Source organism: Diplotaxodon limnothrissa, linkage group LG4 (assembly GCF_057381915.1).
Source record: "Diplotaxodon limnothrissa isolate DT_005_m linkage group LG4, D_limnothrissa_male_GT1.1, whole genome shotgun sequence".
Taxonomy (NCBI): domain Eukaryota; kingdom Metazoa; phylum Chordata; class Actinopteri; order Cichliformes; family Cichlidae; genus Diplotaxodon; species Diplotaxodon limnothrissa.
This window is the reverse complement of record NC_140599.1, coordinates 11,463,524-11,478,545: the sequence shown is the minus strand read 5'-3', so window position 1 is coordinate 11,478,545 and position 15,022 is coordinate 11,463,524. Positions and strand designations below refer to the sequence as shown.

General features: G+C 41.7%; 2 protein-coding genes across 2 annotated transcripts; both read right to left on the bottom strand.

The window, feature by feature from the left end:
• Positions 1-205: 205 nt before the first annotated feature.
• On the bottom strand, positions 206-9,065 carry znf598 (zinc finger protein 598). The gene is made up of 12 exons (XM_085352178.1): positions 8,817-9,065; positions 7,388-7,500; positions 6,702-6,831; positions 5,841-6,052; positions 5,517-5,734; positions 5,329-5,422; positions 4,761-4,948; positions 4,580-4,658; positions 3,592-4,478; positions 2,582-2,747; positions 2,338-2,485; positions 206-1,380 (listed from the first exon to the last, which is right to left on the bottom strand). The coding sequence occupies exons 1-12, from the start codon at positions 8,988-8,990 to the stop codon at positions 1,006-1,008; spliced, it is 2,784 nt and encodes a 927-aa protein (XP_085208304.1). The 5' UTR covers positions 8,991-9,065; the 3' UTR covers positions 206-1,005.
• Positions 9,066-10,235: 1,170 nt separating this feature from the next.
• Positions 10,236-13,621, bottom strand: slc25a17 (solute carrier family 25 member 17). Its single transcript, XM_085352177.1, has 9 exons — positions 13,444-13,621; positions 12,957-13,017; positions 12,796-12,862; positions 12,492-12,643; positions 12,178-12,294; positions 11,915-12,063; positions 11,517-11,612; positions 11,292-11,380; positions 10,236-10,544 (listed from the first exon to the last, which is right to left on the bottom strand). Exons 1-9 carry the CDS (start codon positions 13,495-13,497, stop codon positions 10,391-10,393), a joined length of 939 nt encoding a protein of 312 aa, XP_085208303.1. The 5' UTR covers positions 13,498-13,621; the 3' UTR covers positions 10,236-10,390.
• Between the last annotated feature and the right edge of the window lie 1,401 nt (positions 13,622-15,022).

Here is a 15,022-nt window from a genome sequence, read left to right as displayed (position 1 = left end):
GTGTCAGTGCTTGATTTTACTTGAGTACGCAGACCGAGTGTGGGTGGAAACAACGATGCCTTCAGCTGAATTTGTTCATCATAACCAAATGTGTAGTCAGAAGTGGAGATCTCAATTGTTACCATCTTGTTTCTCCCATGTTTAAAAAGACAATTTGAACAAAACTGTTGAGAAATATACAACAAGACTCATTGTTCAGTTCTTTAATTTCCTTTTGAAACCTTGTGCAACATCATGGCCACATTTGTACCAGTCCATAAACAAAATTATGAAATCTACTGGTGAGTTGTGCAAACGGAATAAAAGAGAATGGGGTTTATTGAAAGAAAAAAAAAAAAAAGCATTCAACTGATGAATCCATAATTTGTTCCAATTTCTGAAGCAGCTCACTTTCTGACACACCATCCTGAATGAGGAGTCCATTCACTGACACTGTTGACAGGCCTGCATAGAGCAATGAACAATTAAAAGCAATTAGACAGCTATAAATATAAAGCTAAATATTCAAACTGAACCTCTTATTTAACCAAGCAGCACAGCTGGAGACTCATGCAGACTTTATCAACTTGCCAGAGCAAGGTAAAAAAGAAAGAAAGAAAAGAAAATCAATATAATATCAGCATTAGGGAGCGTTGCATTCTTCAAGTAAAGCCCTGGCTCGCCTCTCCGCTTTCATTAAATAAATTTAGAGTTCTGATTAGACGTTGCCGGTGCCAGTGCCAGCTGGGGACGTCCTCAAGCGATGAGAGTTGAAAGAAGATATAAGATGTGGCGACCCTGTGCATCTTGAATTGTAAACCAATCACATAAACCTATCAATATTAATCCCCATCAAAGTGGAAACACCATGAACCATCTTCTTTTGCTACACTAGGCCTCCGACTCCTCCCAGAGGAAATGAGCGGCTGCTTTCCCACACCGGCTGCTGCGTGGCTGTGTCAGAACCACAGAACTGAATTCGCCTCGCAATGGCAAACGGACCAGAGGAAGGCTGAGAAAGGGGGGCTAGCTGATGATGCGGCTAATCGACTGCAAAGAGGGGAACTCCTCGCTCTCCGTGATGTGCAGGGTCTTGTGGGAGTTGAAGTCTTTGGGGGCCAGCACCTGTCTGCAAGTGGGGCACACCCGGCAGTCCAGCTCAGCTGCCATGTTAACCGCTGTAGCAGGCGTCTGCCAGGCATTCTTCTTGTTTTTATTTTTCTTTCCTCCTCCAGCCCCAGACTGCTTCTCCAGTGCCTTACAGTCTCCGTGCGCAGTCAGAAGCTCCTGCTGCTTGCCCGTGTCTGGTAAGAGCACAAGCAGCTCATTGAAGATGCGGTTAAAGCCATCCCCAAGCAGGTCCTTACAGCTGCGGTGGTACTGGGCTGCTGATATCACACCCTGGAAAGACAGAAAGGACATATGAGCAAAGTAAACAAACAGGAAGTGCCAAATGTGAGGAGCAGGTTCTTTCAGTGGGCTTCTTCTCGTTTGTCATTCATGTTAAATAAAGACAGTCTTGGGAAAAGGTAAGCCCTAACAAAATAACCACTGGGCTAAACATTTTTCACTCAACACATGGAAGCATTATTATTATTATATTATTAATAATAATTAATATAATGCAGAAATCAGCTGCAGTTTTGTTTTACTGATCGACTACACAGTCCTACAACCAGGGGAGTGGCACTTTACATCCACATCTGTCCGAACTAGAGCAAAATATAGAGGTGAAGGCTTTAATGTAATCCAATCAAAGGTATTTAAATTTATTATGTTTGGCCAAAAGAAATCGGATTCAGAGAGAAAATAAAGTTGCAGCCATAAAAATCCGGTAGTACATGCACATACGTATTCACATTTTTAGCTGGCAGCACATTTCTTTATAAATGTGGAAAATCATGACATCATTATAATGAATTCTCTTGATCTACTCTATGGTAATCACGCACACTACCCTCCTGACTCTGATTAACGGTGCTGAATAATGGTTGTGTTTATGTGCAAGATTACGATGATGTACGCTAACCTTTGACCTTCATAATCACTTTATCCTCATTTGAGGATGATAAAGCAGTGACAGTTATTATTTATTATGTCATAATTGATGTATAAGACCAAATACAACTAAATTCTTACTGATTTAAGTCAAAGTGAACTAGAATTTAAAAAATAAAATAAAAGTCTGTCCCTGAGATACTACTTCTCACAACTCTTGGAGGGATGCACAACCTTAACACAGAGCTGTAACCACTTCAGGGGCATTTAAAGGGGATGGGGAACAAAAAACAAAAAACAAAAAAAACCCAGACACAATATCCATACCAACAGAGTATTTAGCTCTTATGTAGTGAGTACCTGTCTGAACTGGGCAGAGTAGTTTTTGAACTGGTTGAATTTTGATTCGTCATCATTGAGGTACTTCCTAATGGACTGGATCAGCTCCAGGTTCCTCTCGCGGAAGTCCTCTGGCACCAGGTAACCATTGCTCGGCACTTTGGGAGGCCTGGGAACAGACAAAAAACACTAAGTACCAACAAGGCCAACCAAAAACCTTTGTGTCAAGCAGTGATCATGTAATGTAGAAAAACGAGAGGCTCACAGGTTGACTACTGGGGGTGTAGACTCCACCACATTGCTGTTGAGGGGGATCCCTGTGAACCCTGGGGGAGGTTTAGGGGCTGACATACCCAGGCCAGGTGGAGGCAGGGGCATGGTGGAGGATGGGGCTGGAGCTGAGGCTTTCATTGGGAAAGAGGTCTTAAAGCCTGAAAAACAAAGAGATCGTGAACTTTGAATGATGCAGTACCAACTCTGAAAAACAGTTCTCAGGGTTTTAACTATAAAACCAACACCGCAGTGTTCAAACAAAATGCTTATTTGTGAGGCATTTATACGGTTTTACAATAGTATAACATCATTACATCATTAATTTGATGAAAACCGAAAATTAAGTCAAATCAAAGCTCAGAGCTCAGGGTTTAAATATTCACCTAAGAACATTTTGAAGAGCATGTTCACAGCCGGGTATAAAAAAGTTTTAACCAGTTTCCCTCTTTACAACAACTGTGTGGTGGGTGACTTGTTTGTTGTTGTTGTTTTTTTAAATTTAGGGATGTGGGTGCTTTATAGTAACATCTGGCTAAAAAACAAACAAACAAAAAACCCCAAACCAAACCAAAACATTAGATTAGCCAAACCGTTCACTAAATGAGGAGTCAAACTCTATGACTCTTCTTTTATATGAAGTCTATGGAAAACCTTAGCTGTCTACCTTTTTACCACTGCTTGCCGGACCGCTCTCATATCAATCAAATATCATATTGCCTAATAATGAAACATTCTTGGTTTCCATAATTCTTATTGACTCTGTTTATTGTAAGAGCTAAGTTGGAGAGTTTGCAAATGATTTCCAGGAAGTCTTCCCCACCGCTTCTTTGTGATGGCAGCTATCAGTCATTAAAGCAGCTGTACATTCAGTTTTAAATGTATTAGTCGTTTGTAGTTTGAGGTCCTGTAAAAAAGACCTGTATGGTGGATATATTGGGTGGAAAGAAGCAACAGTACATGTAAATTGATGATAAATGAATACTGTGGATTGTTATTCCGTACCTGGTGGTGGATTTTTGGTCATGAGGGCAGGGAACTCCTCCTCTTGTTCATCTGCAGGCTCCGCATTGGGATGATTTGTTACGGGAGCGTCATCTTTGCTAGTGGGTGGCGATTGCTCAGCGTAGCCGTTAGCCAGCCCACTTGTAAGTGCCGCTGTCACAGGACCGGAAAGCGGTTTGTTCCACGTTTTCTCAGGAACATTTTCCTTTTGTGCCGTTGTTTCCACTGAGACTGGATTTACAGTTGTTCCCAGGTCTGATGTTGTAGTTGCAGATGTAGGGGGAGCAGTTGGGTTCTTCGGTTTTTTCTTCTTGTTGGCTTTTGGGGTCGGGAGATCGGTGTTGGGGGTTGGATTTGAAGCGCTCGGGGTCACAGCTGGGTTTGAGGATTTGCTGCTGCCTGCTTTAACAGTTAGCAGAGAGGAAATATCCAACATGGTGGGCACTGAGCGGAACTCCTGCTGCGTCATTCCTCCGCTTTCATCGTCGGAATGAAGGGGAGAGTAATTTGACAACGCTTTCCCGTTCTCACCCACTTTCTTTTTCCTCCGTGAAGACGACGAGGATGAGGAGGAAAGGAGCTGAGGGCCAGAGGATACAGAGGAAAGGGGTGGGGGAGGTCTGGAGGAAGGAGTAGGCTGAGTGTTGGGTTTAGCTGCAGATGTGTGGTTGGACCAAGCAGAGGTGGTACCAGCTGCAGGTTTGGGGGCCCGGACTCTGGAGACGAGAGCAGGGAAATCCTCTTCTTGAAAAGAGGACGTCTTCTTAGGCTGTGCAGAGTAAGCTGGAGTCATGGGGGTTGTGAGCGTGGCAGTTGACAGGCTGGGGAAGTCGTCCTCCTTTAAAGCTACGTGGGATGGTGCAGTCACTGCAGGAGCTGGCTTTACACTGCAGGGACAAACAAAAAACAGCACAAATAACAGATTTGTGTCACACTATGCTCACATACACACTGAATAATGAAAACGTTGTACTCTGATGAAGCTTACACAGCTGCAGCAGCTGTGGCTCCCAAAGCTGGGAAGTCATCTTCTACATCTCGCGGGTTCTGGCTCTTCATTGTTTTTACTGTTAAAGAGGCAGAAATAAATACACTAAAACTAGCAGACAAATACGCCTGACATCTAGCAACCATAACCATTATGTATGTTTTTTCAGTTTACTTTTTACCTGGAGGTTTGCTCGCTTGTTTGGCATGTCCGATCGGGTGTCTGAGCTCTTCTGGTTCTGGTCTCTCGGCCCTCTCCTCTCTGCAGTGTTTGGGAGCGCTCCTCTCCTGCACTGCTGCTCTCTCTTCTTGTCTTCGCATTGCAATGGATGCCCTCAAAGCAGCTTCCACCTGCCTGTCTTCCTCATTTCTGTGCAGACAAGCAGACAAAACGGTAAAAAGCAAGAAACTACTCCCACTCTAACAGCTGCTGAAGTTTTTTTAAAGTAATATACAGATACACAAGCACGCAAACACAGTAACAGCACAATGTGAGACACCCAGGTGCAACAATGCCGTGCAGTCATTCTTCAAATGTTTTCCATGTCTGTCTCTCAATACAAGTGGATGCTCTGCAGTCCAGTACTCATGCATATAACTGCACCCATCCATCTTTTTATATCCTGCAAAATTTCCATGTCACAGACAAAGACGAATGTACCCTTTAACAACAGCCATCTCTTCCAATTCTGACAGCTCCACCACTAATGCTCCCTTCCAATTAACTCGGAGCTGGTCATTTATACTCACCTCGAGTACCTCCAGCTTTTCTGTCCCCCGTGAGGCCTTCCCCTTCCTCCTCGGTTGTGACGCACCTCCTCGTAGTCCTCGCCTGTCACCATACCTGTAAGAACGCATGTGTTTTGATCATCTCAAATGCCAAACAGAAATCCTGGTGGTATGGCAATACAAAAACACCACCGTCTCGACCGACCGACCTTCATTTCGCCTCTGCTGTCTTGGGGCGTAGTTAAACTGCAGGTCGATGTGGCGGTTCTGTCGAGCCTCTGCTCGGTTCTTGCTGTGTGCTGCAGCCTTGTGAGCCTTGTAGTCAATCTCGGAGCGAAACGCGTGAGTGAACTGTTCTGTGGCGCAGCGACCTTCCTCGCACAGATAGTGACTCTCTCTGAAGTGCTCACTCAGATACTGGTAATCACTGTTGGTAGCACGGTTAAAAACAAAAGTCTGGTTTAATATTCTTCTACATTAGGTAACAAAAACAAAGGAGGGTTTGTGTGGATGGGTGAAAGGGTCACACACACCTGTAGTACTCCTGAGAGCCGTCTGCGTCACAGAAGTGGCAAAAGTAGTGATCCCTACGCAGGTGTTTCAGCAGCTCATCGTTATCAAGGTAACGGTCATCGCAGAACTTGCAGAGCGGGTGGCCTCTGTGACTGGTGTCATCTGGGTCTCCATGCGCTCTGTGACGTGCCAGCTCCTTACGATTATACCACTTCCGTTCATGGGAAAAGATCTGCAGGGAAAGAGTAACTTTTAAAGTAAATAATTATTCAGGAGATCAGCAAACAAAGCTCTTTATCAGGATATTGACATCTGTCTTCTTTATATCTGGCTTCCTTCAACCAGCCCTTATTTGCCTGCAAATGTAAGTCTGTCCAACTCACCATTTTTATATGCAACAGCAACAAATGCATAAAAAAATAATTGCAAAATTTGTAAATCTGACTTAATGGTACAAGCAAAACCGTTTAAGTTAATGACCTGATGCACAGCACTTTCAGTTATCAACAGACAACTTGAACAACGCTACGGTTTCTCATTCGGTGTGAAAAGCAATACATCAAATAACAACCTTAAAAAGGAGGGTGAATTTAATACAATTCAACAACTGTATTGTGTAAGTGCTTTTGTTACCATTTAGTAGCAGATACTGTTGTCAAGGACAATGACCGAATGCCTTCAAACTGAAATAGAGTAACTAACTAAACATTCATATTTATATCTGAACACTGTTGGTGGTAGCTCCAGTAAATTAAAAGGAAAAAGACCAAAAAGAACCGTTTGTGCTACAAAGTTTCCATGTACATTTGGCCAGTCATGTAATACTGAGAACCCGATCAGACACCCCTTTATTTACTCTTTAGGGATGATGATGATGATACCTTTAGATGCTTTGTGCAGAGCTTGCAGCAGAAAAGCTCATGCTGCTTCCTCATGTGCTGCTCAAGCTCCTCAAACCTGGAGAAAACCTTGGGCTCCGAGCAGCGGAGACACTCGGGCAACAGCAGATGCCTGACAGACACACATCGAGGAAAAGTTCAGTCGGAGTCAAGTAAAAATCAAAAGGGGCATGAAAGGCAGTTGGATACAGCAGGAAAAACCCAAAATTCAAGCCAAGTTTTTGTTTAGTTAAATGACAGATCAGATTGAGGAGACTTCCTGCTAAAGCAAGTCATTTACACATTTGCAAATAAAAGCGCTCACTTTAGTCATCACACAAACTTAGACTCACTTTAAAAGCAATCAAAACAAGAACACAGCATGGAGTGTTCAAGAAGATAACACTAAAGGCTTTAAAAGCTGACTTTTAGTTATACCGGTTTATACACATGCTTGTATACATTTACAATATGACCATATACTGAGACAGCAAGAGCACCATCTCTAACCACACATAGCATTAGTTAATACCAGCATGGCTCTCTATACACATTTCCATTGTATTTTTCAAGCAACAGTTCAGCTATATTAACTGTAATTCTCTTACTGCTATTTCTGGGTTTTGTAGTATAAATGAACTGAAATGCCAAAGAGCAACACAAGCACAAAGAATAGAGACATCTAGTACCTGTACTGGGCATAGATCTTCTCATCCACAAAATAGATGTCATACTTTTTCTCACAGTGGAACTGCTGATAGGGCAGAGAATGAAAGGCTTCCAGTTTTTTCACAAACACCACCTGAAAACAACATGACAGTCTTATTAGTAATAACCTGTGGTAACTGGAGGAAGATGATTGTTTTAGAAATAGAAAGCATACCAGTGATGTCACACAAACACCTACTGTAATATCACATGAAATGATGCACGAGCAAAACCACGTCAGTACAGAGGATGCATACTTGGTACGCGTCTAATCTAGGCAATTCAACACAGTTTGACATTACAACATCCAGCTGTTGGGAAAGTTTACGTCCGCTCATCATGGCCATGAATGTCGTGTTAATTTAGTGCTGAAAGGTTGAAATGCTCTCTGTAATCCTGGCTGGATATTTGACTACTATTCTTGACAAAATTGTTAGACTTCAATCAAATTAGTCAGTCTCAGAGTTGTTTTCTAAGCACAGTCAACAAATGCTCAGTGGGGCTGAAGTAGGGACTTTGGGAAGGCCATTCCAGAGGCTTATTACTAACCTGCTTTATCTATTCTAAATCCAGTTTTCATGTGTGTTTGGGATCATTGTCCTACTGGAACTGTGTCCACATTTAACCCTATCTTGTTTTATCAAAGTCATTAAAGATGTGTGCTATACAATCATTTTACCCTGGAGAAAGAACGAAATCATTTATAGCCCCAAACGACCATGACATTAATTCCCATAGTGAGTGGATGTAAACTTCTGATCACAGGTGTATTTGGCCTTTAGGGGAGTGAGGCCGGGGCCACCGTCCACTTGTTTTGACTCATTCCGTCATCTGCAATCAAGATTCGGAATTTATTCAGGGCTGACAGTAGGCAGACATCACAATGACCTCTAAAACTATATCAATTAAACATTTATCACAACCCAGTAATAACAGGTAGCATACCAGCGCCGCTAAAGCTCATGCTAAATTGAGAGGTGACAGCTAACGTGTTCAATTAAAAATGTATTATAGAGTTTACTGTCACCCTGGCTAAATGAGGTATACCCATAAACGTCGGATAGACAAGCACTCTGTCATCAGCTCAATTATAAAATCCGGCTTCTAAACCAACTCTTTCTGACCAGTGTCAGTCTAACAGATAAGCTAACTTATGCACTTGCTAATATTCGCTAGTTAGCTTAGCTAAGTTAATGACAGCTAAGAAAAAGTGTTCTCCACAGTGGGTACGCACAATGAGCTGCCACCTCTTTTTTCCCCTGGTGACTATTTTAATTGATTCTGAACACAGTTAGGATGCCAACACACAACTTGTGCCTACTTTTATAGAGTAAAAACTATGAGAACGCTACGGCCTAGCTAATGCCACAAGGCTCCATCCTCGGGTTAACGTAGCAGAAGAACGCGCACCTTGTCGAGCTCCTCCCGGCAGACGGCGCAGTACTTCTGATCGCACAGCACCCTCATCTTGGTGGAGCAGCGGTAACAAACGGGATGGTCGCATTTTCCCAAGGCGAAGATCTCGACCTCTTGGCAGCACAGAACACAGTTCTTCTCCGCGTCTTTTGTCGTTGTTGAGTCCATCTTGGTGAAAAGGCACAAGTCAAGCTTAATAGTTATTTGGGAGCGCCACAGAGCTGAGGTGCTTACGTAATTATGAAAGTCTACTGCCGCGTCACGTAAGTGTTACACCAGCGATCAACACACCACAGGGATGGACTGAGCGCACGCTGCAGCGGTGCTTTTACCCATCACACCTTGTGGGATCTGTGCGAGCCCCACGTGCGTACCTTGGTGGGAACCGGTAAATGTGCTGATAGGAGGTGTTGTACTTTGGAAAACATTCATTAAAGCTGCGGCTAAAAACAGCAGACTGAAGCTACAATTCACGCGGGCCCACCTTGGAATATATATATGTGTATATACATATGTATGGGAAGGAGGATCTTGAAGTTGATGCATGCGCATATATATATATATATATATATATATATAAATATAATTTTTATTTTAAATCGTTGTATGGTCTAGATCATGCTGGTGGTGTATATTTTCTTGCCACACTTTAGGCCCATTAATACCTACTGCTTCCAGTTCACCTATGCATCAACTTCAAGATCCTCCTTCCCACTTTCACAGACCTTCATAACCTTGCTCCTTAGTATTTATCTGATATTCAATGTCTTTTGTCTATTCCACTTGGGACTCCATGGGACTCAGAACCTTTAGTTGCCCTGCCCAAATACTTTGCAATGCACTTCCACCTGATACAGTTTCCTTTAAGGCCTTCAATGTCTGTAAAATGCCCTCATCTTAAAAACTATACCTGCCACCAGGTCATAATAAAACTGCTGCTTAAAATGTTTGTTTGCTGAGGGCCATTCCAAACCAAGCCTGTCATCTGAATCAAACACATCCATGTTGAAAGTAGCTGTGTTAATAAAGCTTTGGTTTTTAACATGAATTCTTGTGCTTACGTTTTTCTAATTGCCTCTTAAAATCTTTGTATCCACACACTCATCTTTTTTATTCTGCTGCTGGTAAACAGGAAGTTATTCCTACAGTTATTCCTACAGTCAGGTCCACCAAGGATTTTCTATTTGTGCTTCTAAAGAGATGAGTCAATGCCGTAACCCAGATCTTGGTGCTCTCTTGTGTCTATGGATGACTTGGAGACAGAACCCAGAGAGACAGAAGAACTTTTCTGATTTGGCTGTTTCCAAAAAACACCCAAAACTTTGCACTTCTCATCTTCCACATAATCAAACATTACCTCTTTACCTATAAATTCCCAAAGGACTCTTTAGTTTGTAATGTTTTATTGGATGGCTTACGCAAGTTACAGTTTCACCTTTTTAAAAAAGTGACTGGTGTCCAGGCAGGTGAAGCCCCCGTCACTCATACAGTCTGTCAGCAGTGATTTCCATTGCTCATCTGTCCTTTATTGTGGTCAAGTGTGCAGGATTGTTAAGTGTCTTTGTAAGCTAGCGCCTCTTGTAGTGGTTGTTGCTCAGTCCCATCACTCTGAAGGTGCAGCTTGCGATCTTCTCGTAGAGAAGGAACATGAGAGCAGCAGTCAGCACCGTCTGCAGCAGTTTTGCTTCAAGGCCTTTAAAAAGACCCAACATGCCATACTTCCTACAGAAGAAAACCAGCATGAAAACGTTAAAGAACAAGAGGTGAAAGAGCAAAATTATTAATATTCAGTAACTCAGATGATACATCACGAGGGCCCAGTGATGAATGCCCATACTCCATATAAAGCATACTCCCTAATTCATAAGGTTCGATCAAGGAATTAAACCAGGGATTATTTGCTTGTTATGCTGGATATAATTAATCTAATTGTTAAAATATAAATGCAGAGATTATTCAGTGTGTTTTCCTGATGAGTTCTCTAGAGTCTGATTGTACAGTTAGTTGTATATAATTATTACAGATGTGTATGGTAATGCATTTGCAATGGTTTCTGTTGTAAATAAATAAAAAAAAATAACGCAAAAAAAACAAACAAACAGAGCAGCTTCTGTATGCATACAGATTTTTTTAAATACCAAATGGAGCTATTTTTTTCATCTTGTTCTTCATAGTAATTCTAACCCATGTTGCCTAGTATGCTCTGTTTAAATGCGGTCACCCAAAATCAAACAGATTCTAATGTGGATGTAACAAAACCCAAAACCATATTTAGGGTTCCCATCCAGCCATTTTCCTCTCCTTATCCAATTCAATCACCACTTTTTCATAGAACGACAGCCAGACACAGGCAAAACCTCAGAGAACACGCTAGTCAGATGGCGGCTTCAAACCCAGGACCTTCTAACCCATATGTCATGGTGGCAATTTGCACTGCAAGTATGTTAATATGCGTGTGTAAACACTTACCTCACCCTGTTGACCAGCAGACACTTTATAGTTCTGAGACTGGACAGCAGCTTTGACTTCTCTGTCGATGTGTTGTTGTACTGTCCAAACTGTGGTGATTGAACAAAAAAGAAAAGCATCTCTGAGATTAATGTTTTCTTTGTTACAGGTTCATACATTCACAAATCTAGCTACTAAAAGATTATATGTGTCACTTTAAAAGTGATCAACAGAATGCAGACATACCCTAAGAATGGACTGTATAGTCTGCAGTGGGTATGTCACAGTGGTGGCGATGGCTTTGGCGATGGCCCCGATCACAAAGACCTCCAGTGATGACAGCTTTGGGCAGAAAGAAGAACCTGAATCTTTTGTGTATCATCAGAGGAACAAACGTATCCCAAAGGTGAAAGTTTTGAGTTCAGATGACCTCAGTAACAGGTGTAGTTTAAAGTTTTACTCTGCCTATCAGATTTTCCTTAGCTAATAAACATACCAACAAACGCTGCGGTAGTGTCCAAAAAAGTCTCAAAACGTGGTGTTCAAAAGATCAGGGAACACATGCAGAGCCACTGAACAAATCATGTGAACAGAATTACCAACCAGACAATGTCTGCATACTTCCCTTCCCTTTTCTTACTCACCTCCTTGGGAATGCCTCTCCTCAGCTGCCTCTTCAGGCCCTCATAAATCATGAATTGGATAGCGGGGTTTAGCACCAGCAGCAGGGACGGGAAGGTCCCGTTCCACAGTGCTGCGATGCCCTCGTCACGGATGATCTGCACAAATGCATCTGCAAAATCAAAACAATTTGGAAACAAACGCGCGAAAGAGAGAATTTGTAGTATGCACATGTGTAGAAGGTTTGCACAAATACTCATTAGAAGAAAAATGTAAGGTCATTTACCCAGAATCCCAGAGTAGTTGGTGGGATGGATGTCTTCATTGTGAAACTTAGAGCCCTGGAGCTTCAGTCTGGTATTGACAACCCACAAAGGGGTGGTGACAAGTACATTTACAACCCCTGGAGAGACAAAGAGGCAGATGAAATTGAATCTTTACTACCGGTTTCAGCATTTAGAAATGTAAATAATGTAAACTGGTTTTATACACTGTGCAGAATAGGCTACTAAATAGGAGTTCACGCTAGTCATTCTTAGGACAAAGGTATGAGGGACTCGTCTGAAATTAGATGGCAGATCTTGCCAATGACCACCTCACCTGCTGCGATGCCTATGATCAAGTCAGTGCTTGGTGCTGACTGTTTTCCTTTCAGCCAGCTAGCCTTGAGGCAGTGGAAGCAGTAGAAATAGACAAAGTTGGAACAGCACAGGCTGCAGATGACAGGGAACCAACCTCTATAGGGTGCCAGTCTGAATTAGGGGGCAGAGGTAAACACAGGAACACATCTTAGCAGCCTTCTACTGCTTGAAAGACTGTATTTTGATGTTTGAGGGGATGCGTGCAAATTTATTAAAATAGTTTTGGCTTGAAACACATTGAGATTTTCACTATTTATACTCACAATCCTTCCTCTTTCACAATTTCTGCCAGAATGGCTGGAGTTGATTTGGCTTTCCTGTTTTCATCCACTGAACACAAACAGATGGGGATTTTCTTTCAGTAAAAACAAAACAAAAAACCCCAAAACTTTTGGAAATGAGACTGTGATTTCTGCTCTCTTACCCTGGAGCCGTAGTCTGGCAGTATCAAGAGGGAAGAACACTGTCATTGCAGTCACACTTCCCTAAAGGGGCAACAGTAAAAAATCCATGGCATGCCATTTTTTTGACATATGGAACAAATCCTCGAATGAACCCCATATAAAAATCAAGCAAGTTACAGGAACATACATGTAAACGGTTTAAAATGCACACTAGGATCTAAAATAAGACGTTTTATATATGATTGTTATTCAGTATTCAATTCGGTGCGTATAATAAGTTACACGTACATAAACATTTCGCCGAATAAAGAGGTTATTATTATTGTAAACACTTCCACATTTACAGCTACATTATCTACTATTTATTGTTTTTGGTAAAGTTGGGAGTGGAAATTGTTATTTTGAACTGAGCTCTGTTTGGATAAAGCATATAAGAAGTGACGCTACAGCAACTCCCATTTGTGACTTAAAATTAAGCAGCGCATACTGAAACTAAGATCAACTTACCACTGCTCCTGAGACAGCATGAACCAAACTCTCATACGAGAAAACCTCGCTCATTGTCACCGCCAAATTGAGTCTGTTACATTCAATAATATTCAATATTGCCTTGACAGCCTAATAATTATTATTACAGCCTCCTTTCTCTTGCTAGCTGTTCTTGTTTGCCTCTCTCTAATAAACAGCTCGCTTCCTCGTTTCAGACTCGCGCGATGGCTTTAGGGAAATGTAGTTCTCTTCGCCCTACACGTTCCTGTTTGAACTTCAGGATTTCCTTACAGAGATTGGATAAAACCAGGGGTGATTTTAGCCCATTTTTGGGGTTGCTTCAGCACCCCCGAAATGAATCAAAGCACCCCCAAATATTTCTTACTTTTTTGACAATACTTGCTACTACACACTACTAAAAATATAAAAAAGCATGCAGTACTTGGTTGAGATGTAACATTTTAACAACAAAAGTATAGATACCCCCCCGTCCCAAAATGGTTTGTTCCAGTTCGGCTCGCACCTACTCTGGCTCTTGCGCCGTCGTTGCTGCCAGAGCGATGGTGGCTGAGACGCAGCGGTCGGAGGTGTAAGTGCCTGGTTTAAAACGGGACATGTTAACTGCATTTAACCTTCAGTTACTTTTTATTTAGTTAGGTAGGAGTCAGGCCATGTTTCTTTTTAGCTGAAAAACATTACACCCAGGTAACCTGCAGTATTGAAAACGTGTTTTGCGACAATGTTAGCTACCCTACAATCCATCCTACTGTGTAGTAAAATCAGCGACATTTGACTGTCCTGTTGTTCCCATTGAAATTTATACAGCCTATTTAAAATCTAAAATTTAAAATTGTCCTAAGAAAAGAACCAGGTAAGAAAACAGACAGGGAACAGTGACAGGCAAAACAGAAACTGCTAAACTGTTTGTGAGAGTTGACCACCAAAAGTATTTGCCAACTTTAAGGTGAGGCAACACAGGTTAAAATGAAAGGAATAAATCTGCAGAGCCATAGTAGTATCTGCAGTAAAGATATTTTCATACATTGTACCATAGGCAAAGTTGCCTCCATTTTTATAATTTTCTTTTAATCAATAATTTGTACATTTCAAGGACTCTATTTTTGGAGTCTATTTTCATATATCTGTATTTTATTATACATACGATGTAGCTTGCCATCACCAGTGTGTGAATGGGTGGATGACTGGATGTGTAAAACACTTTGGGGTCCTTAGGGACTAGTAAAGCGCTATACAAATACAGACCATTTACCATACACATTAACTCATTCACTGCCAGCCATTTTCAAATCAGGTAACTCCCCACTGCCAGGGTTTTTGTGCATTTTTAAGTAAGTAAGTAACGTAAGTTCAACGTAAGTTTTTCAATTGACGTCTATAGCCGTCAATGGCAGTGAATGAGTTAAAAGTGAATCTCTGTCCAAAAAATGCACTCAGTTTACTTCTTACTCACTATGATCACCATTCATCATTTTCCCCCAGTAAAGTAATTAAGGTTAGGATATGTTGTTTGTTTGTTTGTTTTTTAAATTCCAATCCATTCTTCGTTTGCAGCATTTAAATAACCTTTATCAGATTT